The sequence below is a fragment of the Zootoca vivipara genome, chromosome 7, assembly GCF_963506605.1.
Source record: "Zootoca vivipara chromosome 7, rZooViv1.1, whole genome shotgun sequence".
NCBI lineage: Eukaryota > Metazoa > Chordata > Lepidosauria > Squamata > Lacertidae > Zootoca > Zootoca vivipara.
In genome coordinates, this window is record NC_083282.1 from 34509433 (window position 1) to 34535112 (window position 25680).

General features: G+C 41.5%; 1 protein-coding gene across 4 annotated transcripts in view; it reads right to left on the reverse strand.

The window, feature by feature from the left end:
• Window positions 1-1607: 1607 nt before the first annotated feature.
• AK4 (adenylate kinase 4) overlaps window positions 1608-25680 on the reverse strand; it is a 32334-nt gene continuing 8261 nt past the window's right edge. For all 4 annotated transcript variants that reach the window (XM_060276841.1, XM_035123716.2, XM_035123715.2 and 1 more), the window contains exons 3-6: window positions 15640-15759; window positions 10542-10714; window positions 9759-9877; window positions 1608-8613 (exon numbers count right to left, since the gene is read on the reverse strand). In XM_060276841.1, coding sequence (XP_060132824.1) covers window positions 8499-8613; window positions 9759-9877; window positions 10542-10714; window positions 15640-15759 — 527 coding nt within the window. In that variant the 3' untranslated portion in view covers window positions 1608-8498. The remainder of the gene's footprint in view (window positions 8614-9758; window positions 9878-10541; window positions 10715-15639; window positions 15760-25680) is intronic.

Genomic DNA, 25680 nt, shown 5'->3' on the forward strand with positions numbered 1-25680 from the left:
AAATGAGATGAAGCAACACAGGCCTGCCAACAAAGAATAGCAAGCCTGGTGCTGCAAGCCCCCTCCTCTACCCTCTAGAGCAGTTGTATGGAACCTTTGGCCCTCCAGTTGTTGTTGAACTACAACTCCCATAATCCCTGCCCATTGGCCATGCTTATTGGGGCTGCTTATCATGTGTGTGTGGAATGACCACTCCCCACATCAACTGGGGGACGTACTTTGCGCGGACATGCGCAGCACCCCTGATCCTACATGGCTCCTAGCAGTATTGCCTGCTATCCCCCCCCCAAGGCTGGATACCTGGAGGTTCCCACACAACCTCAGACAGCCAACCAATCCCAGTGGGGTAGGTGTTGCCAGGAGAGTTGACCAGGTAAGGGGTGGGACCTCCCCACCCACAGAATAGAAGGTGGAACTTACCTGGTGGATCACAGTTGGCTCCAGAGCTTCTCCCACCCAGCCCTCTCTCAGTTAAGCTTTCTTTTAAAGATAATAATAATAATAATAATAATAATAATAATAATAATAATAATATATTTATATCCCACCCATCTGGCTGGGTTTCCCCAACCACTCTGGGTGGCTTCCAACAGAACACAAATACACAAAGAACATTGAAATTGTTGTTGTTTAGTCGTTTAGTCATGTCCGACTCTTCGTGACCCCATGGACCATAGCACGCCAGGCACTCCTGTCTTGCACTGCCTCCCGCAGTTTGGTCAAACTCATGTTCATAGCTTCAAAAACATTAAAATACATACAAATAAATAAAAGGTTAATTTCTTCACAGGTATACTGGCGCTGCTACGTATTGGTCGCTGTTAAAGGCCCAGAAAGGAATTTTCCTGCATTGGCAGGTTTTGCCTTCCCCGTAGCAAAACATCACAACTTTGGTGGTATCAGGCCTTGGGTGGAATCCTTTAGTCTTTCTTCCCTAAAATGGCCCACACACCCCACACCCCCGTGGCAGCAATCCCAGGGTTCCCCATTAAAGGGGTTTTTCTGAGGGGAGTCATTGCCCATACGCCGAGAGGCTGTCATTGGTCTCCCCTGTGTTGCGGCGAATTGGGGGACAGGCTCTCTGCTTGAACAGACGTTCTCCAGAGCCAGTCCAATCCCTACTCAATCTGGATAACCCTGATGTTCCCCAGATCCCCTGCTGGGGACTGGGAGGGATAAACGCTCAAGGCCTAAGCCAAGGTCTCCATCTGAATCATAAAGTTGTGGCCAATTTTAATCCCATAGCACAGTGCCGGGTGTCTTTATTCCACACGGGAGCCGGCCTTGGGTTGGGGGGGGGGGGTAATCCGCCTGTCTGCGCAAATGGAACATCGTGCCACATTATGTTACTGCATACCACAGGAAAAACAGAAGTATGAACTCAACTGAGGATTGCTATTTTTGTCCGAAGTCCTGTGTTCTTTGTTCTGCTTATTTCCTCCCTTGCAGCACTATGCATGAAGGTAATAGTTTGTTTTAACTTACCAAATACCACAAATTTAGAAAACTTGGATCTTCCCTTTCATAATCATCTTTATAATTTACAGAATTGGGTTTCACCAACAAATGTAGGTAATGGAATGAAACACATCTAAGAAGATGCAGAATAAGTTCAAAATAACTTTATTTACAAATATCAAATGGTTATACAGCTGTAGGATTTTCTGGAGGGGGGGAGACTCTCCCTCAAAAAAACCCTCACCTCCCTCAATTACAGTACATACAAAGACTGTTCCATAGAACAACTAAGTACAGAACTCCCTCCCAACATACTGTCATTAGTACAAAACAGAACCATAACTTTAGAAAATACATCAGATTCACAGTAAAGTGCCAACATCATGAGGTGAAACTTGTGGTGTGTTACAGAAGACTGTGATTCTGAGGAAAAGCTAAAAACCAAAGCAATAGAGAACATAGTATCTGGGTAGCTTCTAAATGGAGTGCTTTTGAAAGTACTCAGAGCAGCAACGATAATGTATTTTGACCCTGGAATAATTTCTACAAATTCTATAAAATTCACCTAGCAATATATTTTAATAATTAGACCACTCTTGCTTTGAATATGAAATTAATGAATATGTAAAGTGAACCCATCACTTTGAACAAATCAAATTTCTCAGAGCTGTTACATCCGAGTCAAAAGAGCACACCCAAGCTCCTCTATCTCCTCTATCTGGTTCCCCCAGTTTCACATTTCCAGCTCTCCCCTGGCTTATGTATAAAGGACTCAAAAAATAAACCTCACTTAAAAGTAAAAAAGCACAAACTGAGCTCTGCCAAAGGGCTTTACAACCTTGAAATAAACACACGGAATAAGAGAAGTGGGTGGATTCTTTCTTATCTTTCTGCAGTGCCTTCCCATCACTCCAAAGCCATACAGCATTTGTTAAATACATAGTTACAGTCTGGAAGCAGACCAAGTCTCATACTCAATATATTCTGCTCACATAGGCCAGTTGCTCTTAATGCATAGATATGCAAGCAGGTAAGAAAAGTTGGGGTGCTGAGCAAGTAACCTCGACCATTTTGTATTAAAATCCAATGTTGTATGAGAGGAAGACAGCAGAGTGCAAAGTTCCCTGGCCAGTTCTGGGTTCCCTTCTTTCACTGCAGCCCCAAATGATAAGGCCCAGAATATTTGGTCAGTCCCCACCCCCCTGCACAACTCTTTGGCGAGGACTTTTTTTGGGTCTACAAAAAGAGCAGGTGAAAAAAGGGGATCCATTGCACAAACATAACTTCTGCTTCTGAAACCTTGAAGACAGCCCATGGTGAAGAAAAACATGATAAAATTATAGAACTCAGCCAAGACATGAATCAACCCCCCCCACACACAAATATAAGTGGGGCATGAGTCTTCTCCCACCTGCCACAGGCTGAACAAAGAAGCCCAAGAAGTCAGCCATACCTTCCTGCCCCCTTGAAACTAGAGTGCTTTGAGTTTCAGTGAATGAAGGTATCTCCCAATGTCCCTCCCATCGCTTAAGACACCTTCAGGAGATGGTTTTCTGAAAGATTCTTCTCCATGGAAGCCAGGGAAGGAGAGGGCACTTGGTGACCCATCTCCCTGGTTATTCTAGATATTGCTTTTTGTATAAAAATGAAGAACTAACAAAAATACAAAAGTGCATTCTATCATTGGTGTCCAATTTTGTGTAAACATACATTCATCACACATTTAATTATGTGCACCACATGGAAAATCACTTTTAAAAAATTAACATTATGGCAATTCATGGACATCTGAGCTTTCTCAATATAATTGATGGCCTCCTGTATACCTGGCCCACTCAGAAGTAGTCACAGTGAGAGATAACGGATTTTTTTGTTAAACTCTTTGGGTTCTTTGTTATTAGCTTAAAATGTGCTCATCATTGTAGCCAATTACAGGGATACATAAACCCTTCTCATTCTTTCTGGAAACTCCCTGCATTAGATGTTATGGAGTTGCAGTGCTGGGGTCCTCAGTACATAGAATCAAAAATTGTAGAGCTGGAAGGGACCCCGAGGATTGTCTAGTCTGCAACATAGGAATATGCAGCTGTCCCTTATGGGGATCGAACTTGCAACCTTGGTGTTATCTGCACCACATGAGCTGTCTCAGGAGACAGGTGACCTTCAGAAGACCTTTCATCTTTCTAAAGCACAAATATAGTAGTTGCTTCATCTACATTGACTGTCCAGATTGTCTTGATAAAAGTGCAAAAAAGGAAAAAGCAGCAATGCTAGAGTCTAGTTCCTGGGATGCATCTATGTACAGTATAAGGAATGCTTGCCATTCCCTGTCACTTTGCTCTACAACAGTGCAGCATGAAAAGCTCAGGCTGCATTCAGATAGCATGCTCCTCCTTCTCAGAAGGAAATACTTATCATGGATAGAGCCTTGTCTGTTAGGATGTGGATGTTCAGGAAGGAGTGCTTATCCACACTTTACATCCAAGTGTAGAGAAGAGAACTGAGAATAACCACCATTTCCACTGCACCAGAGGAGGATTTAGGGGAGCGTAACTAGTTTGGTCGCACTGAGCGCTGCAACTATTAGAGTGGAGCAAGAAGAAGCAAGGGGGTGCCAAATTTTGGCATCACACAGGGTGCCACTGAAATTTGAGACCCCAAGGTTCACCATTGTTTGCACCATGGTTAAGACATTGTGAAGTATTATCCCTATGCTGCCAGGGCTTAGTGAGTTCAAACAGTTATGCAAACAGCTATTGGGTAGAACAAACTCTGATATAGGCATAAGATGGCATTAAGTTGTAGTCTTGCACTGCTGGTGTTAAAATTTTATTTCATTGAGTTTGGCAGTTAATGCAGTAACCCATTCTCAAATACTATAAAGTTTTTTGTATAATACGCTAGCCAGTGGGGGGGGGGGGAGCTTATACAGCATAATTTTATCATCAAATTAGCATAGGTCTCTTGGTGGTGGGGACTATAAAGCATAATTCAGAAAAATTTCTCCCCTAAATACATTCCCCCTGCATTTTATATAAAATAAGGCAACTTGAGGACACTCAGATCAATTTATAGTTCCTGTCAAATATTACGCATCAAAATTACAGTATTTGCTTCCAGTTTAGGAAAGCTGCTATATGAACTCTGGTTATAGGGGAAAAATACACAAAAATGGGTATGCACACACACATACGTCTCTATACATTTAAAAATTATGGAAAACTCCCAGTTTTTTGTTTTGTCCATTTAAAGAGAAACTAGTTTTTTATTCTGGGGTGGAGATGGGCGAGACCTGCAGGACTTCCCAGTCTGGTCCACTGACCTCTCCCCAGCGGTGTTTCCCCCACTCCTGAGCTATACTCTCTGACCAGCTGAGCAAGGAATGGGGAGAGCGCGGGAGGGGGGGGGAGTTCAACCATAGCCAGTGCTGCTGACGGGAGATTAAGCTCAGGAGCAGGAAAGATGGGACATGGTTGAGACCACTGCTGATCTGCCCCTGAAGGAACAGATCCTATTTATTTGCCATGTGGTACAAAAGGAAGTCTGCTTTACTTCAACGCTGTGTAGCATGAAAACAATCTGTTCACAGAAAAGTATCACACTCTTTCTCCATGGACAGCAGCCTGCATTTTTGTGCTGCTCGCATTAATAGGAGGCGCACACACCCTTTAACCAATAGCCTTTGACTATTGGTTCGCCAGAAGTGGCCTTGTTATGCTGGCCACATGACCGGAAGCTGTATGCCGGCTCCCTCGACCAATAACGCGAGATGAGCGCCACAACCCCAGAGTTGGTCATGACTGGACCTAATGGTTAGGGGTCCCTTTACCTTTACCTTTATTTCATATACTACGGCAGGGGTATCCAACATGGTGCCCTCCAGATGTTTAGATACAACTCTCAGCACCAGAGAGCATTGTCGATGGTGAGGGATGATGGGAGTTGGAGTGCAGCAAACATTGGGTATGCCTGTACTACAGGAAAGGAAATACTGTAGAAAAGTGGAAACAAAGTTAAGTTGCACTTGCATCCTATTGATTTCAGTAGGATACAAGTTACTCATCACTAACATATCAGACTGAATTCAATAGGTCTTAAGTGCAACTTATTTGCTCTGGATCCAATCCAACATGCAGGAAAGTGAAGAGAAAAGTTGAAGCACATTTGATTTGATTTGTTTGATCTGCAGCAGCAGTTTTAAGACTGGTCTGGAGAACTCTGACATTCCTTGCTACATGTTCTACAGTGAGGAGATCTATAATGGCAGAACCAGCTTTCCCATTACTACTGATCTGATTAAATGCACTCTCTGAGGGAGTGTGTTGGAGATATTCTAGGGTACTTTCTCCATTTTGCATGGATCAACTCCAAGAACCATGAATTATGGCTGGGCCATGCATGTACTGCAAGAGCCAAATCATAAGCTAAAATCCTATGTTATGTTCAGGGAATCCTGGAATTCTTTAGAAGTAACAGCCATGCAGAAACTGGTTCTTTGAGGAAAGAAAGTTTTGAAACAATTGCTCAGGAAAAATCAAGTGTTTCTGTTCAGATTTTGGTCTAAAATTATTTGGTAGCAATCTGTTCAATGTTCAAGTCAGCTTAGCACACTTAGCAACACATTTCAAGAGCAACATTCCAAATGGCCAGCTATCAAGGAATACATGCATAGTAGACAATTTTGCTTCCATTCAGACTTGAGTGCTTTCATTTGGATTCTAGTGAATGATGCAAAGAAGCGTTCATTGGAACTAATTGGAACTAATAGATGAGATCTTAAGACTTATGTGGACAAAGACAGACCACTTAGAGGAAAGCGGAAATTGGTTTAAAACAGGCCAAACTCATACAGGAGAGAAAGGACTTCAGTTAAAGACAGGTGGTTAAAACACACACACACACACACACACACACACACACAGAGAGAGAGAGAGAGAGAGAGAGAGAGAGAGAGAGAGAGAGAGAGAGAGAGAGAGAGAGAGAGAGAGAGAGAGACACCAACTGAAGTAAAGCTATGTACACATTACCATAGAATCTGGCTCTGGTTTGCTCCCACCACCTGGGTTTGAAGACATGCATACAAGACATAGGCCACAATTCACATCTATCCTGTAGTTTCTTGAGAAATACAGCTGTTTGATGTGTTCCCTTCAAATCAGCTTCCATCCAATTTGAAAACTTAAGTCACATCCACTATGCAATTAAGCTGAGCTGTGTACATTTGAGATAGCCCTTGCACATGCATAATGACCATGCATGCACAATGACTGCTTCATAAATAGGAACTGGGTAGGGGGGTTGCAGGCATGGAAAAACTAAACAGGAAATGTGCATTGGGTAGGATATTCCTGTGCCCTTTCTAGTGTGTACAGCAACATGCAAATGCAACTTCAAATGCAGTGGGAGAGAACAACCTCACTGTGTTTTAACACGGCAAAAGTGTACATAGCCTATGTCTTTGGTCCAGTGCATAACTTTTTTTCCTTTTGCACATGTGAGCCTTTGCAACTGATTGTCCTTATATGAACAAGTCTAATAATCAAACCATTTATATATACTGGCAACAGTTTCCACATTTGTGACAGCATTTTTCCTACACTGTGTGGTCATGAAAATTTGTTGCTAAATGTCTTGGTTCACATGTCACAATAAACCGCAGTTAAACTAAATGGCTTAAACATTTAATGTGAACACATAGCATGCTAGTGCATGGTGCCGAAATTGCAGGAATTTCACCCTTCCCCTGCTTTTGCCACTGCCCAGGAAACACGCAATGATCTGGCTTGCCATTACATCTGAACCTAGGTTTATGGATTGTTTCTGTCCAAATTACAAGCCGTAACCAAGATTTGCTCTTGGTTTATTGATTGTGATTTGTTTATGGGAGGAAACAACAAGTCTCTGGTTTGGACAAAACAAGCAGTAAAAGTGCATGCCATTTCAGTGGTTAAACTATGACTTAATGTGACTTGCAAACAAGTGACTTGTGAAGCAGCTCAATATAATAGTGATCATCTGGACAGGTCATTATGTTAAATCATATGATCACTTGTCTGGGAGATAATTTGGGACAATTTTAAATGTGATAAAAAGAGCAGAAGTTCATTGGCAGATAGTAAGAGGCTGTAACTCTGTATAATATTAAAGCTATAAATCAGGCATCCCCAAACTGCGGCCCTCCAGATGTTTTGGCCTACAACTCCCATGATCCCTAGCTAACAGGACCAGTGGTTGGGGAAGATGGGAATTGTAGTCCAAAACATCTGGAGGGCCGAAGTTTGGGGATGCCTGCTATAAATACTACTATCCAAGTTGTGCAACTTTTCTTAGATAAAAAAATAGACCACCTCTATATCCTAATCTACAGGATGGCCTAAATCCACACCACTGAATTAAAAACTAGTTCCATAAACATTACAGCAGCATTTTTATAATATATATTCTTAAATGTTGGCATTTTCCGCAAACCAACATGTTTAAAAACAACCATAATTTCCATTCCCCATTAATTGATACTCAGACCCATTTTTTGTTATTTGAACTATATAATGCATATATGCTCAACAGTGCTTGTTGCTCTGCAGGTACATTTAGAGAAGTGTTTGTTTTTAAATTGCTGTGGAGTGTGAGATCAAGGAAAACAATTCCAAACATTCATGAAATGGCACATTGAATATGCAGAAGAACTAGTTGTGGCTAGATGGAACAGACAACAGGTTCTGTAAGCCTCCTAAGGCATATCTGTCTCTGCATAACAATTTAGGATGCCTTGGAAGTCCATGGACAAGTACTTAATACGCTGAAGACTAGGATTCCATATACTGTATAGCATTTTCAGAGATGTTCTTAGCTATCACTATATTTCTGCAGCTATTCTCCAGTAAAACCAGGGAGACAGCTGCTTTCTATATATATATATATATATATATATATATATATATATATATATATATATAAAGGCAGAGCACAGATACAGGACACCACAAACTTAATAGAAAATCAACTCTGGTTATATTAACTCTTGCTTGTTTTGGAAATGCTTAGTTTGCTTCTTTGGCCTGGAGTGGAGGAATTTTGCTGGACACCAGAGAATACACATAAGGCCATATTTTGTTGGTCTCTGTCCCAGAGAATGAGTGTAGGATCCCTCTGTTTCTGAAATAAAGAAATAAAAAATGTAAATGAAGAATCTTTACAAACAAACAAACAAACCCTGGTATTGTGAGTTTAGTTACGATGCAATTATCTTATGATAGAGTGCTGATTCATATTCCCTTTTTTAGTGTGTATACTTGTAGTCATACTTGTGACCAAGGAAGGCAATGTGTGAAATATTCCACAAGCCATGGGCACCGACAGAATAAAAAAGAAATGCATCTACATGAAGGACTGTTATATATAAAAGGCATGCTATTTCCCACATGGAAGGGCCTTGTGTGTTGGGATTTTGTAAAAGGCACAGTGGTAGAAGACGCTGTTGTATAAACCTCTGGAGTGGATTTGCAGATTAGAACAGGGTGCAAAAAATATGTGTGTGGGCACACAGTACCTCTACTTCCACTTTCCACCATACTCTGTTCTCTCCGAGAACAGAACCCGCACAAGGAGATCCATGGGCTTCACCAACATGTGGTAACCCTTGTGCATATGTTCTGTGTACACATAGCCTCCCTGGAAAAGACCCTGATGTTGGGAAAGATTGAGGGCACTAGGAGAAGGGGATGACAAGAGGATGAGATGGTTGGACAGTGTTCTCAAAGTTACAAATATGAGTTTGACCAAACTGCGGGAGGCAGTGGAAGACAGGAGTGCCTGGCGTGCTATGGTCCATGGGGTTACGAAGAGTCAGACACGACTAAATTACTAAACAACAACAAGACACATAGCTATTTTATAATATAAGGTAGTGTGTGTGTGTGTGTGTGTGTGTGTGTGTGTGGCCACTCATGCATGCTCCAAGTTCCAAAGCTTGCGCTCTCTTAAAAGTGCTTTTTAAATTTTATTTTAAGGGTGGTGATCACCTTCCCAAACCAAAGAGTTTGGTTTCCTAAATGATATGGAGATGCCCAGCTATGATCTCATTAGCCAAATTTCAAAAATATAATGTACTAATAATTAATACAGTTAAGAGGATATTAAGTTGGCCAAAGAAACTGCTTCCAGAAATGTATGTGCCATGATTATGGCAGCAGAATTTGCATGAAATAATATGAAAACTCTACTGCCATGCCAGAGCACATACACCGTATCTCTGTAACAATTAAATTTAGTCATAGATGGAGCTTGGGCTTCCAACTTACTTGTACAATTCCATTACAGGCTTTGCAGCATCTTTGTATTTTCTAAGCCTAGCAGCAACAGCTTCAGGTTTATCATCTTCCCGTTGGATTAATGGCTCACCAGTAACGTCATCAACCCCCTGTTAACAAGAGTGGCATGACAAATCAACATGTTAGTATCACCAATGGATATGATTATGCTGCACTAAAAATAAAATTACATTCAGGCAAAAAAGTGTCAAATTTTGGCCTATCGTCACAGCCTTGGTTGTGGCAAGGAACTGGGGGCACTATATAGCCAAACACTTCAGACACATGTGCTACTGGTATGCCAAAATATACACAGCCCTCACCCAAAAGAGCCACGCCCAATTTGGAAAAAAATGAGAACACAGGACAAACCAATTGGTAAGTACCCAAAAATGCTAATAGTGTTAAGTAGCACCCAGTATTACAATATAGTTCTCAATGAATTTCCTTGTTCCCAGTGGGTTCTATTGTCTTCTGCCAGGGAAAATATCCCATGTACTGCTTCTCATACACATAAATGGTTCCTTCTCTTTACCATTTGGCAAGCACAAATGGAACTCACCTGACTTTCCTGTTTCAAAATGGTGCATGGAAGGAATTATTTGTGTGCCTGAGAAGCAGTGCATTGGAGAGTTCCCCTGAATAAAGACAACATCAAAACCCAATGGCAACACACTAACAACTATTAATATAATTCACATTTTTACTGGTGGATGAACAGTCTATGGTTTCTCTTGCCAAGTAATATTGTTTGGGCAGGACTAGTTATCTTACATGTACTTGAGGTGGGTTGAATTCCATATTATAGACTCTCCCACTCGCTGGGTGAATCCAGCGAGCACTTAGGCGGTCTTTTAGGGACTCAAATGGGATGTTCAAGCTTATCACTAGATCCAGTTCACATATTGTGTCAAGTGCTTCAGCTTGACCCAGTGTCCTTGGGAAACCTATGTGCAAAAAGAGAACAAAAATTAATAACCTGCTACAAGAGTTTGCCGTGAGTTTTGAATTCATCACCTACCTATCTACCCCCACTTGTGTTGTGACTACAGACTTGAAACAGTATCAGGATCTCAAGTGCAACAGGCTATAGCAGCAATCACATCAGGGATTGTTCCGACTGCTGCCCCACACAACATAATATGCTAGTATTAAGCTACTTTAATTACTACATGAGCTTTCATTGCCAAACCTGTATAGGAAGGTATTTTATGTTTGATGTTTCATTATGTTTTCATATACACTGTATGCTGGAAGCTGCCCAGAGTGGCTGGGGCAACCCAGTCAGATGGGCAAGGTACAAATATTATTATTTATTATTATTATTATTATTAGTCAGTGTAACACCATACTAAGCTAGATGGACCAATGGCCCAGCTCAGTAGAAGGCAGCTTCCTATTACTCAGAGCCTGGTTGATAACCATATTTTTCCCCAATTCAGACTGTCTAACAGCCCCCGGGTGGTGTTTTGCTTTGCTTTTGCTTCCACCACAAAGTTTACCTCACACTGAATGGAAAGCACCGAGTTAACAGAACAAATGGGTTTTTCTCCTTTTATAAATACACAATGCTATCTTCTTGTACTGGCAGTCTTGACTAGATCTATACATGTTCTTTGCAACAGTGAGAATCACTGTAAGAGAGGATGGGAGTGTTAAAGATTTACTTCATGTCTTTCGTTAGGAAACAACACGATCTTTTACAATACTGCAAGCCATGTGCATTAGTTCCTGGAGCTCTCAACCCACACTGGTTTCTTTATGTAGATGAACAGGAACATTTCAGAACCCGCAACAATTTATTTCTCTTTCTGAATACAGTGGTGCCTCGCAAGACAAATTTAATTTGTCCGACGAGTCAATTCATTTTGCGAAAAGGGATGCATTGGAATTTCTTTTTTTGCCCATAGGAATGCCTTAATTAAATTTCAATGCATTCCTATGGGAAACCATGATACGCAAGACGAATTTTTCACAAAACGAATTCGTCTTGCGAGTCACTATCAGATCGCAAGACGCATTCGTCTTGTGAAAAATTAGTCTTGCAGGGCATTCGTCTTGTGAGGTACCACTGTACTGCCGTATTTCAGCAAGGACACATTTATTCAAGCAAATGGCTGTTTAAGTCTCATGCAAGCCACCTCTTTAATATTATAGATATATAGATCTGGAACTTGGTCAAGAAAAAAAAGGAGACAACTACTGAATAAATCATATGTTATAGTGAGCAAAATAGTGCATAATTTGTGGTTAGATTCCTGCTCAGAGCTTTCTCTGAAGTATAAGCAACTTAGATAGAGCTCCTTCACTTTTATATCAGATGTATATGCCTTATACCATCTCCAACTAATGCACATTTTGCACCAGCTTTCCCCAACCTGGTTCCCCCAGGATGCCTTGAACTGCAACTACTACCATCCCTGATCCATGCTGGTGGAAACATCTGGAGAGCATCAGGTTGGGAAAAGTTGGTTAATGCCAAGTAGCAGCTGCATTTCAAGGCAGAAAGCCTTTATTTCTTTGCTACTCAAGGTTTGTTAGTAAATAAGTCCCTGGGCAGAAAACAAAGTCTTTCTCATCTGATCTGCCAACTTTGCTGGAAGTCTCATTGTCTCTCTGTCCAGTGTGGCGCTGTGGTCTAAAGTTCTAAACCACTGAGCTTCTTGGGCTTGAGATTGGAAGGGTTAGCAGTTCGAATCCGTGCAACAGGGTGAGTTCCCATTGCTCTGTCCCAGTTCCTGCCAACCTAGCAGTTTGAAAGCATACCAGTGCAAGTACGGTAGATAAGTAGGTACCACTGCTGCAGGAAGGTAAACTGCATTTCCGAGATTCTGGATTCCATCACGGTGTTCCCTGTACCAGTAGTGTTTTAGTTATGCTGGCCACGTGATCTGAAAAGCTATCTGTGGACAAACGCTGGCTCCCTTGGCCTGAAGTGAGATGAACGCCACACCCCATAGTCGCCTTTGACTGGACTGAACCATTCAGGGGTCCTTTACCTTTATGCCTTACTCAGTAATGTCTTAGAGAGATGGAGAGTGTTTCAGAATTATTTTTATTATTTACAATAAATTAAATTCAATATGCATGGCCAAGTACTCCCCCCCCAAAAAAAATAGTATTTGTTCTATTTTTGACCTCTTTCTTCCTGCTTTAGTATGGAGGCTGGGTTCAGAAATCCATATAATCAATTCTTCCCATAGTAATTTGTCATAAACTCAAGTTTCCTGAATGCAAAGAAACTTGCTTTTTTAAAAGAAAATGATTTTTGGATGAAGCATCTATTTAAAAAATAAATAAATAAATCAGGATGCAAATTAGCATAAATGAGGCATAGCTAGCAATTGTTCATAGCACACAGATGATGTTGCTATTAGCAATTTATCTTGGCTCTATGCCTTCCTTCCCACCTACCAGTTGCTACTTGCCGCACTTCAGACACACAGAGAGAGCACACTGTTTCATGCAACAGAAGGCCGATCCAGGAGCCTCACAGCTTAGTCATATCCCCAAGCACTGGACAGTAGCAAGAATCTATGTGTCATTTTTCACTGGGAAGGATGGTGTGATGGATTGGCCTGGTGGGCAAAAGAACTTCAGGGTGCAGAGAGTTAAACCCCAACCTCCTGGATAAATGACGCATTCCATTCCTGAGGGGCGGGACTGCCAGGAGTTTAAAAGGAATGGGAGGCAGTTAATTTGGTGGAGAGGGTTGTGGGAGCGAGGGAGAGTGTGGGTAGGCGTAGGGGATCTTAAAGTGTTCTGAGGAGTTTAATTGAATTATATTATCTAGCCATTGTTAATTGAAACTAAGAATATGATCTAAGAGCCTGTGCACATGAAACCATTACGCATTTAAAAGTCATCTAGTCTAAATAAAGCTTTCTTAAATGTTAGTGGATGTGCTTAGTTATTCCAGCTGGGTATCTAAACTCACAGAAGTGGTGGCTCAATAGAGGACAAAACTTACCTCGGGAATAGAGGCAACGGTTTGTGTCCTAGAGTTACACTGAGGAGGCTTAGGAGGATAACCTGGGGTGCTACAAAGTTGCCAGAGTGGAAAGGGCAAACTTTTGCAGTGGGGAATCAAACTGAGTGAGACCCTTTACTGTAGGCAGGAGGTTATTCCGTCTTTCAGCCTAGAGTTTCTCATGATACCAGGCCACGTAAGCTGGAAGACTCTCTTTACTAAGGAACCCAAGTAACAGGGGTTTATTTTAAGGCGGCAGGAGAAGTGGGGGGGGGGTGGTTTCACCCCTGGATTCCTGTGGCGCATTTTTAGTAATAGAGAGGGAGGACATTTCGTTACAGATGGCAAAGCTAAAGCATGTGTTTTTCAACCACTGCACAATTTCATTTCAGAAGGTCAATACCATGCTGAAGCAACAGACAGAGCACTACTGCTTTCAAAGCACAATTCAACGTGTTGGCACTTGTCTTTGAACTCCTAGATGGCTTGGGGCCTAGTTACCAAAAGGACTGCGTTGTCAAACATAAGCCTGGCCAAACCTGAGCAGCACCCTGCAGGTGGGGCAGTGGAGGAAGAAGACACACACCCCCAACTGCACAAGTAGACACCCCCTCAGGCTACATAGGATATCACCCATTAAACAGCAATAAAATATACATCTTATATTTTAGGAAATATAAGTTCCTAGTGCTTTTGCATTCATTGGCCATAGCAGCAGAAGTTGAGAGACAGTCTAACACAGGATATTAATATAGCAGGGGTTGCCAATCTTTTAGGGTCAATGGGCACCAGTCACCAAATAGCTGCCATGAAGGCATGGCATAACACAAAATAGCTGTTGCATCTAAATAGCAGAAAAAGAGACAGGACCACAAAGTGTTGTGGGCATACCCCATCAATCCAGGGAAAGATACCATCATCAACAAGAACTGCTAGAGACAGCTCATCATACCTCTCCTCTGTTCAGAACAAATGGGATGGTGGGTGTCCAATTGTGGCATCCAATGACACATGGACATGTTCAAGGCTATGTGATTAGTGGAGGGTAAGCCGAGCAAACAGGCACTGAACAGGGAAAGCAAAAAGCCTTGAACATCCACACACTCTGGATTTTGAAAGGGATCTTTACTACGGTATTATGTTTTGTAGGCACCTGCTGGTGGGCACACTGGTCCCTGTGGGTATCACATTGATGACCTTAGGAAAAGACAGTACCTCCTGCTTAGTATCCTGTATCTTCCACAGTATTATCATAATTCTTTTTCCTAAAAGAGTAGGCCAGTCTTTTTCACCTTTTTCTGGTATTGAGGGGAAAGTGGCCATTCTCTTTCTTGAACATATTTGTGTGCCAACGTGGAAACCATTAATAGCCAGTTGCAGGACACACTGCTCTAGGCATCATCAGTAACCTCCCAATTCCTTCACCGAATGAACATTTGAGGCAAAATGAAATCGAATGTGCTGGGATATTAGGAGCAAAGTAGTCCATATTAGTACTTGGAGATAATTCAGGAAAGTACATAACTGTACTGAGCTGTCCGAAGAGAAATTCAAGGTGGCTTGGACTGTGGTCACCTTTCTTCATTTTCTCAATAAATGCACCATTGTGAAAGAAACCCAGATATTTTCATACCTTAGTTTCCATGTGTGGAATCATAGTTGCCAAAGGTTTAACTATGAATCCTCTGTCCTTAGAAGCTCTCAGGGTGTTCTCACTTACCTCCCCATTACACCACCAGTTGCTAAAAATACTGGAAAGGCTGTTTTCATGTTACATTACTTTTCCACAAATAGCATGTTATTTAAATCAAATTTAAAAGAGCCTGTAGAAGGAGGGAAGTGCAAAATGGTTTTTACTAGCACTCGAAATGTTTAAAGAAAAGTGGGGCGGGGATCACTTACCATCAAGTAACCAAGGCTGGGTCTGCATTTTTTCCAGTTCTGTTATCATTACTCGTGTGAATACATGATCTGGCACCAAAAGGCCTTTCTCAAGATATTGCTTTGCTAGTATGCCAACATCTGTTCAGGAACGAAAGAAGAAACAAAAACTTGTTATTGTTCTGCATATATATATATGTCCTGGACATATTCTGAATGAGTTATTCCCTCCTTTTGAACTGCTTCACTAACTCAGAAGAAAGAGGTACAAAACAGAATGCCTGGGGGAGGGGGAGAGAGCAAGAGAAAGAAACAGGCTATGTTTGAAACCTCCATTACTGTCTACCCCAAAGCAATGCCCCCCCCCAATATCTCCCCATGCCCTATAGAACTACAGAGAAAGCCATGTGAAGACTGGCTGGGTATTCAGTGTTCCGTGCCTTTTGACACCAATAATAATAATAATAATAATTGTACCACACCCATCTGGCTGGATTTCTGGGTAGGTTACGGCATATCTAAAAATATAATAAAAACATCAATCCTTTAAAACTTCCCTAAACGGGGAAACATTATATCTCTCATCTCATTAGCATAATTCCAACTCCCAGCATTATCTGCCAGGCTAAGATGAATCATTAAGTTGCCATGTACAATAGCTTAGCCATCTTGCATCTGGCAGGCCAAAGACCAATTCTGAAGCCTTAAGGGTGGAAGTTCTCCTGTGCTCAATCTACATAGCTATAGCTATATCTGCAGCCATAAGGGAAGTGCTTGCATGGACATGGGGAGGGGTGGTATTAGAGATATTGCTGCAATATACTCTTGAGCAGATTACCTATTTTGCTCTGCAAATGAGCATAGAGTCAGATAATGCAGAAATTGCTGTGGAAAGACAATACAAAGGAAGCATGGGTCAGAGCCAAGTTGAAAACGTAGGAGAGGGGTAGCTAACCTGAGGCCTTTCCAGATGTTATTGGACTACAAGTCCCATCATACCTGACCATTGGTCATGCTGGGGCTGATGGGAGATGGAGTCCAATAGCATCTGGAGGTCCACAGGTTACCCACTCCTGGTACAGCAAGAAAAAGCAGGGAGCCATGGAAGAGGGGCCAGAGACTTCAAGAAGAAGGGCAGATTAGGCATCAGCCCAAAACACAACAGGTAAGGAAATCAGAGGTGGAAGAAGCAGTGAGTTTAAATAAAGATAACTGGGGAAAGTAAAAACCAGTGGGGAGAATCATAGATCTAAGAGGGCTGGGAACAGTGGAGGCAAATGGGGACCCAACTTTTAGAGCCACATCCCCAGTATTTAAATTGCTAAATGATTTAGTTTCCTTGATGACCTCCTGCAAAGTCAGACCTACAATACCACACTATATCACCTGATAATTCATTTGCTTATTAACATACCTAGCTATGTTTTGAGTACAATCTACTGCATGTTTACTCGGAAGTAAATCCCACTGCCTATAAATGGGGCTTACTCCATTCAGGGTTTCAGTATTTGTCTGCAGGTAGGTGGCTACCTTTCCCCACAATTCTGGTAAGAACATAAGAACAACCTGCTGGATCAGGGCAATGTCTCATCTAGTCCAGAATCCTGTTCTCACTGCAGCAAACCAGGTGCCTGTGGGAAATCTGCAGGCAGGATTGGAGCACACAAACATTCTCACCTCCTGTGGCTTCCAGTAACTGGTACTCACAAGCATTGCTGCTTCCCAATTGTGGAGGTAGAGAGCATAGCCACCATGACTACCGTAGTAACCATCAATAGTCCTCTCCTCCATTAATTTGTCTAATATTTTAAAGTCATCTAGGCTGGTAGCTATGGCTGCCTCCTGTGGCATAGAGTTCCATAGGTTAATTATCTGCTGCTTGAATCGCCCTGAATAGTCTAACATTAGGCTTAACTGGATGTCCACGATTTCTAGTGTTATGAGAAAGGGATAAGAACACTCTCCCTGTATTCTCCATGCTATGAATAATTTGCAATGTAAGGAAGCTTCAGATTAGAAGCTTCAGAGATGTAACTGGGGAGGGGGAGAGAGAGAAAAGGTAAAAGGAAACAATGCATGACAGACAACTTATCTGGCAGAGCAACTTAGTGACAGAGTAAACCAAGCTGTTACATTTCCAGGCATTCAATAGCTTGGGCATGTAACATGAACATTTCATTTTTGCTCTGAACAGAAATAAGACCTAAGCTCGAAAGACTTCAAAACACTGTAAAGAAAGTTAAATGAGCACTCAATAAATACTCCCGCAACAAACAAATCACCTTACGCTTTACCCCTCATTTTTGTAAATGATGCAAAATAGCTATTAACACTCCAAATAAATAGCTTTTCAGTAAGCTATTTGTATCTGAATGTTACTAAAGTAACATTTAAAATAGTGTTCTAGATCTTTGACAGTACATATAATGCATTTTTAAAGATGCTTTTTAATAGCATATGAGGTGACATCACAAGCATTGTTTTTAATTGAACTGTATTATTCAAAGCAGGATAAAATGTACTTTCCACAAAAGCAGGTTATCTTTGTTTATAGAAGACCTAAAACAAGCATGTAATCAACCTGCCTGCCTGTCAGAACAGGAACAGCAGCAGCCATGCAGCTGGTAAAATAATATTAGAGTGCAGACAAGGGGAACAAAACCAACAGATAGGCATTGCCATTCAAATGGAGTGTGCATGTAGAGTCATGTGATCGCTTCTGTGGAGTGGGGTTGCCTGCCCTCCCATATTTTATTCAAGTTGGCACCCCTGCTTCCTATCCGCAGACCACACCCCTCACTAGTCCTGCTTCAACACACACACACCCCACACACACTTTTGCCTTACTGGAATGTGTCATTGAGCTCTGATGCCGCCTTTGGCTTGCCTAGATAGAGGATAGATGTGTGGAAACTACTGTACAAAGGCAGAATTTACCAGCCAGACGGGCAAGGCATAAATAATACATTATTATTACATTATTATTATTATTATTATTAATGTTGCACTTTCCACTTTTGCCTCAGGCCCCACTCACCACTGGCATGTGCCCCTCAGAAGGTTGTTCAGGAAACGGTGCAGCCCATGGGCTGAAAACACCCTCCCCCCCCAAAAAAAGCCCGTAGAGGTTACAGGCGTATGATCAAAGACTCATAAAACTGTAGAGGTTTAAGGAACCATACAGGTCATCTAGTCCTTGTAATGCAGGAATCTTTTGCCTAACATAGGGCTTGCATGCACAACTATGAGATTAAGAGTCTCATGCTCTACTGACCAAACTATCCCAGGTCTGTTGCCTCTGCTAAGAGCTGACGAAGAGTAGAGAATCATGGTTTTTCCATCACTCCTGCTAGTAGACCAACTTCCTTTGGCCTTCAGTCAACTATCACCTACCAGCAGCCATTCCATTAGGCTACCTGAACTGTTTCCATCCCAGCTGGCCGTGAAAAGAACAGAATTTTTTAAGAACTGGTGTGTGAGCTTGCTCTTCTCTTCTTTACTCCCTATCCCCACCCCTTTCCCTGTGCATAATGTTTTTCAGCTTATACACCCGAGGGCAGGAACTGTCTTCCTACAGAATCTTGCAAGCCATTCTGAGGCTTCAGTTAACAAGTGAGGTGAAAATGCTTTAAATAAATCATCTTCAGCTTGCTTGACTGGATTTTTTTTTTAGGGAAGGCTAATACAGAGACGGGTATAAGATGACAGAGACTTAAGATAATATAAAAAAAAGGTAAAGGACCCCTGACAGTTAAGTCCAGTCGCAGACGACTCTGGGGTTGCAGCGCTCATCTCGCTTTACTGGCCAAGGGAGCTGACGTTTGTCCGCAGACAGTTTTTCCAGGTCATGTGGCCAGCATGACTAAGCCGCTTCTGGCGAAACCAGAGCAGTACACAGAAGCACTGTTTACCTTCCCGCTGGAGTGGTACCTATTTGTCTACTTGCACTTTGACATGCTTTCAAACTACTAGGTTGGCAGGAGCTGGGACCGAGCAACGGGAGCTCACCCTGTTGCAGCGATGTAAATGAATGAATGAATGAATAAATAAATAGTTATTAGTTTATACAGAGAACTTTATTCCAGAAAGATGTTGTTTCTTTCTTTTTTTTACCAGGCACATTTATCCCCCAGTACTACAAAATCATATTAAGTCATCTTTTATCTGGTGATAATTTAGCCATTACATTACATATATGTTACAAATTATTGAACAATATACAGTATACAGCATGTTAAGATGCCTAAAGATCGAGTAACCTTTCACCCATTCAAACTTCTTTTAGCTAACCCTTCCTTACCAAGTTCCTAAACAATGCTCTCAGTTGACCAGTACCTTTACATATTAACTCAATAATGCAGTGGAAAAGTCTGCAACTCATTTACTATGGTAGGTGAAAGGGAGCAATCCTACCCTTTCCCTAAATATACTTTTATTAGTATATGACACAACAAAAGCTTTTTTATTTCTTCACAATAGTTTCTGCCAGAAAAGCTAGAACAACCTCTCTTCAGCAGACTGCATTGTTAGCTAAATGAATCTTTGATTTCAGAGACAATAGATACAATAAACTAGACAGATACCAAATACCATGGCTTGTAAGTCTTCTCTGACAGGGAAGCAGTTCAAAATAAAGATGGATGCGGCAGGAGATCACAGGTCTTGTAACAGGAATGCGTGGCAGAGGATACAAATCCAGGCCTGCCTTCCTACAGGGTTAATAGGGGTAAATATTTGTAAGGTGAGCTCTGAGATTTGTTTGCCTGCACCAGCTGTCAGTTCCAATTACTATTCATCATAGCAAAAGTCCAAATAACCGAACAGAGTATCATGGCCTAATTCATACACACAGAACACATTTACCAACTCCATCCTAAAACATTGTTCCAGGTGATATGCATGCTTGCTATCACATCTATGGTATATGTTTCATACATGCAAACTATCATTTGGCATGGCTATCAGTAAGCAGTATACATACATACAAAGTGGCACCAGAGATACAAAGCAGGGATTCTGCTGGTGCAGCATCCACTACACTGATCAGAAGTCTTCCTCACTGAGCTGGTGGAGGTGGTTTCTGGGGTACTGTTGGATAATCCCAGAATGCTGGTTCTGGGAGATTTCAATAAACAACCAAAGTTGCCTTGAATGGATTGGCTTGGTACTTCATGACTAACATTGATGGGCATGGGATTGTTTCAAAACATCGTTGGTTCATTATATGAAGCAGGCAGGCCATACCCTATATTTTTTCTTCTTCAACTGGACAGCTGGCTAATAGTTACGGTGATAGTTACCATGTTGCCCTAGACCAGGCATAGGCAACCTTGGCTCTCCAGATGTTTTGGAACTACAACTCCCATGATCCCTAGCTAACAAGGCCAGTGGTCAGGGATCATGGGAGTTGTAGTTCCAAAACATCTGGAGAGCCAAGGTTGCCTATGCCTAGTCTAGGGCAACCATCTCCTGGTTTGGACTGACTGCAGGGATAGAGGGACAATTAGGATGATCTACACAGACAGACCTATAACATTGAGTAACTTCCTTACATGAACAAAAGGACTTCAGCTTGCACCATGGGATGTTTTCCCTTCTCTCCTCGTGCTCCCCTAATCTGCTCTGAAGGACATTTGGGTGTGGTGCAGGGAACACATGATGGGAGGAGAAGGGGGGGGAGTCCCATTGCTCAAGCAAAAGTAATTCCATTTGCACAGTTATATAGTTGGATACTGCCCAGTGACTTATGGAATCTGGGGGATTCCTGAAGGGGGGTTCCATGGTTGGTGCCCCATCTTGGAATGGTGCAATGAAAAGGCCTATAAACACAGCTTTTTCTAAATGCCCTCTATGACACTACAAACCCTAGATGTCCCTGGTATAAAAGAGAACTCTAGGGCAGACATAGGCAACCTTGGCTCTCCAGATGTTTTGGAGCTACAACTCCCATGATCCCTGACCACTGGCCCTGTTAGCTAGGGATCATGGGAGTTGTAGTTCAAAAACATCTGGAGAGCCAAGGTTGCCTATGCCTGCTCTAGGGGATAAAACAGATCCACTTATGGCTAAAGTGAATGCAGCATAAACCTTGTAATGAATGGCAGGCACTTGGAAGCATTTCATAAAAGACTGCTGTTTAACTAGTGTTTGGCTCTCATACAAAACACTATTCTTCATACTAAGCTGATGTAAATTATTAATTATGGCACAACCTAAGCTCCTGTCTAGAAAAAAAGGCATTTTTTTTTAGGGGACACACCAACCCTGCAAACAATCCAAAACTGGGATGGGTATTCCATAACTTGGTTACTACTGAAACTCAGCACAGTAGTTAGGAATTTAGCTAAAACACCTGTGTTAAATTACATCTTTGACTTACATTTTCTCTCACACTAGGTGGACTTACTGTTTTAAAGGATGGCTCTGGCCATCAGTAGTTGCATTGGACACTTTTGTTTATTAGGAATATTTACTTACACTATTTATATTCCACCTAATAACAAGTTATTTGAGCAGTTTAAAGTCAAAAAGCTGAGTAATGAGCCTTTGGGCCGAATACAGCCCCCCTTCAAGTTTCCCTTCAAGTACTTTGCCCTGCCTAGAACAGGTCCTTGAACTATTTTAATGCCTCTTGCTTGCTTGGAAGAAGAACGGAACACGTGTGTACGTGTGTGTGTGTGTGTGTGTGTGTGAGAGAGAGAGAGAGAGAGAGAGAGAGAGAGAGAGAGAGAGAGAGAGAGAGACTTTTGCATGATGGGAATTGTAGCCAACTATACAAAGACTGGATTATGGTGCTGGAGGAGACTCTTGAGAGTCCCATGGACTGCAAGAAGATCAAACCTATCCATTCTTAAGGAAATCAGCCCTGAGTGCTCATTGGAAGGACAGATCCTGAAGCTGAGGCTCCAATACTTTGGCCACCTCATGAGAAGAGAAGACTCCCTGGAAAAGACCCTGATGTTGGGAAACATTGAGAGCACAAGGAGAAGGGGACGACAGAGGATGAGATGGTTGGACAGTGTTCTCGAAGCTACGAACATGAGTCTGACCAAACTGCGGGAGGCAGTGGAAGACAGGAGTGCCTGGTGTGCTCTGGTCCATGGGATTACAAAGAGTTGGACATGACTAAACGACTAAACAACAACAACAATACAAAGACAATAGTCACATTGCTAGCTCCACTGACCTCTGGCATGCACCCCTCAGAAAGTTACCCATGAGGGGATGCAGCCTTTTGGCTGAAAAAGATCCCCCTACCACTGTCCATGAGTATACAAAACATAGAACCAAAAGCCAATAAAAATAAGAGAATAATTCCAAAGTAAAACCAGTGACAGGGAACAACCATAGTGCAAATGATATTAAAAAACACTAAACATTTGAGACCTAGTGCCCCAAAGATCACAATGTAGACACCAAGTGATCCCCCCAATAAGGGCTTTTGACAAACAGGCAGCACCACTGTGAACATTCTCTAGTAGGCAGTCACCTAATCTGTACCAAACACTCTTCATCCCATCTTCCCAGACACCTTTTCAATAACTCCCTACCACATTTGGGTGTTATGGTCTAATTCAGGCATCCCCAAACTGTGACCCTCCAGATGTTTTGGCCTACAACTCCCATGATCCCTACCTAACAGGGCCAGTGGACGGGAAGATGGGAATTGTAGTCCAAAAGTTTGGGGATGCTTGGTCTAATTGAAGCTTTATTTTAATTGGCTGTATTATTGTGATCCAGAATCAATTTTTGATGACATATTTCTAAACAAAGAAGCAAAATAAATTTCAGCCCCAAATCAGCAAGCACCAATAATATTCAGGACAATTCTGAGAAGTTTCAAGACAGATCTGTGGCAGAGTCAGCTAGAAATCACCACAAACTGGGATACAGGAAGGTTCCCATTTTAATATGGAACTTAACACAAAGTCCTTCAGAAGGGGCAAGTAACTGTGCCAAGCAAATGGAGAAAGATCTGCAAATCATTAGCATTACCAGTGATAAAATGTATACCAAAGTTTAAAAACGGTTAATTCGCATCTTCATTGCTAGGAATGCTTTTTACAATACTTAATGGATATTTCTTTGCATTTCCCTGCCAGGGAGCATAAAGAAGTTGGAGACACAGCATATTCCAGATAATCAACCTTATGTTGAAAAGTGAGCTCATTCATTTTACTGTAAAGAAGATGAGTCACTGGTTAAAGCAAGGTATTTTACTAAAGCTAGCTTAGATCAGATGGGGAGATTTGTGTGCACACATAGTGTTAGTGAAGATCAATTTTGATTTTCACTGAATAATTTTTTGTATACAGACACATCAACATTCTTTCCACTCCTCACTGCAACCTTGGCTAATGCTCCATAAGAGAACTAGAAAAACACAAGTTATGAAACCAACTGTTGCAGATGACCTGTAATAACAATTTCCTGAGTGCTTTTATGTTTTAACAACTTTGCTAAAAGCTTGAGAATGCCCTGTTGCTAGGAAGAGCCACTCCCCAACACAGTTGTTAGTGTGAGTTGGTTTGTGCGGCAATTCATTCACAGACTCAGGCTTCTTTTCAAAACTTCCGTGTCTTTATCTGGGGTGAGAGTAAGATCCATCTGCTCAAGTACAGCATCAAAGTGCTACCTTCATAAACACATCCCCAGAACTGTGAATGAATAACAATAAAGATGGAGTCACAAATTACCCTACACCTATTATTATAATTAAAAGGCACTTGCTCCTTTTCACCACTGGCCAATAGTATCACAATGGAAAGCATTCCATTTCTAAGAGAGATGACAAAGGTTGAACGGGGTCTAGGCCCTGCCAGTTGATGGGCCTAGCAATCCGAACATGGAATTGGTGAAAGACGCTTTAATGATCACAACCAATTTCATCATAAAGTGAAGAGCCACATATGTCAAAAGTTACATTATATAAAATTGGAGAAGAGAGAGCTCTCTCTGCTCCCAGCCCACAAGGCCTTGAACCAAAGCTTCATATTCTCAGAATATGCCTCAATAACTACAAGGAAAGCTGAGAATAAAGCAATACTTTATGAATATACAGTCCTTGGCCTTTCCAAGGCATGCTGGCGCTTACGAGGCCAACCCACATTTTCTTGGCTAGGAAAGTCCAATAAATCTTAAATTGAGATAACTAGCAGAAATCACTTATGGTGCTTGTGAAAAACCAGTGTTCTGATATTTGAAAGTCAGAAAATAAGAGACTTTTTTCAGGGAAAAAATCTATGCAAATTAGGGTAATTACCAACAGGGAAACTTGCATTAGAATATTTTCAGTTTTCATGGTAAAAAAATTTGGTGCCCTAGAGAGTGATCTAATTTAGCATGTTTATTTTACTTGCATTTAATAAGAAAAGCAATTAACATTTGCTCTTGGTTACTAATGAACTCAAGTGTGTACAGAGTGGTGCTGAGTAAACTCTATATACCTTTATTATTGTGGAATAAAGAATAAACCTTTTAACATAAGTTAAACAAGAGGGAGTGTGGATAAACCTTTAGAAAGGGTTTGCCATAAGACAAGCTCATAATAAACTGAAGTCAATAACTTTTATTGCCCAGTGGTATAGTGGAGAATAGGAGCAAGAATTTAACCTGATCGAGTGGTCTGCTGCCATAGGTATGTAACAGAACTTTACCCACAGAAGGAGGCCACTTCAATTCGCAATATTGTTCTCATTCAATAGTGAAAGAGATTTATAAATATGCAAATCCTAACAGTTGAGTTTGGAATCTGGCCTTGCATCCAATCCTCCATCTCCCAAGAACCACTCAAAACAAAACAAAAATAGAAAACTATATAATTAAGTCTTTTCATTAAATAAGCAAACAAAAAAAATTTCTAGGACAATGAGTTCTTTTACCCAAGAAGGATTATCCTTGCACCATAACACCTTTCGTCCTGCAACCTTTAATTTCCTGCCACAGTTTGAGAGTTTCAGTGTGTTTAGAGTAATGCCCTGTTTTTTAAAAAATAAATATCTGTCACTTTCTCCTTCAGAGGAACATAACATTAAATTACCCAAGTTCTCCTATCTGACATTG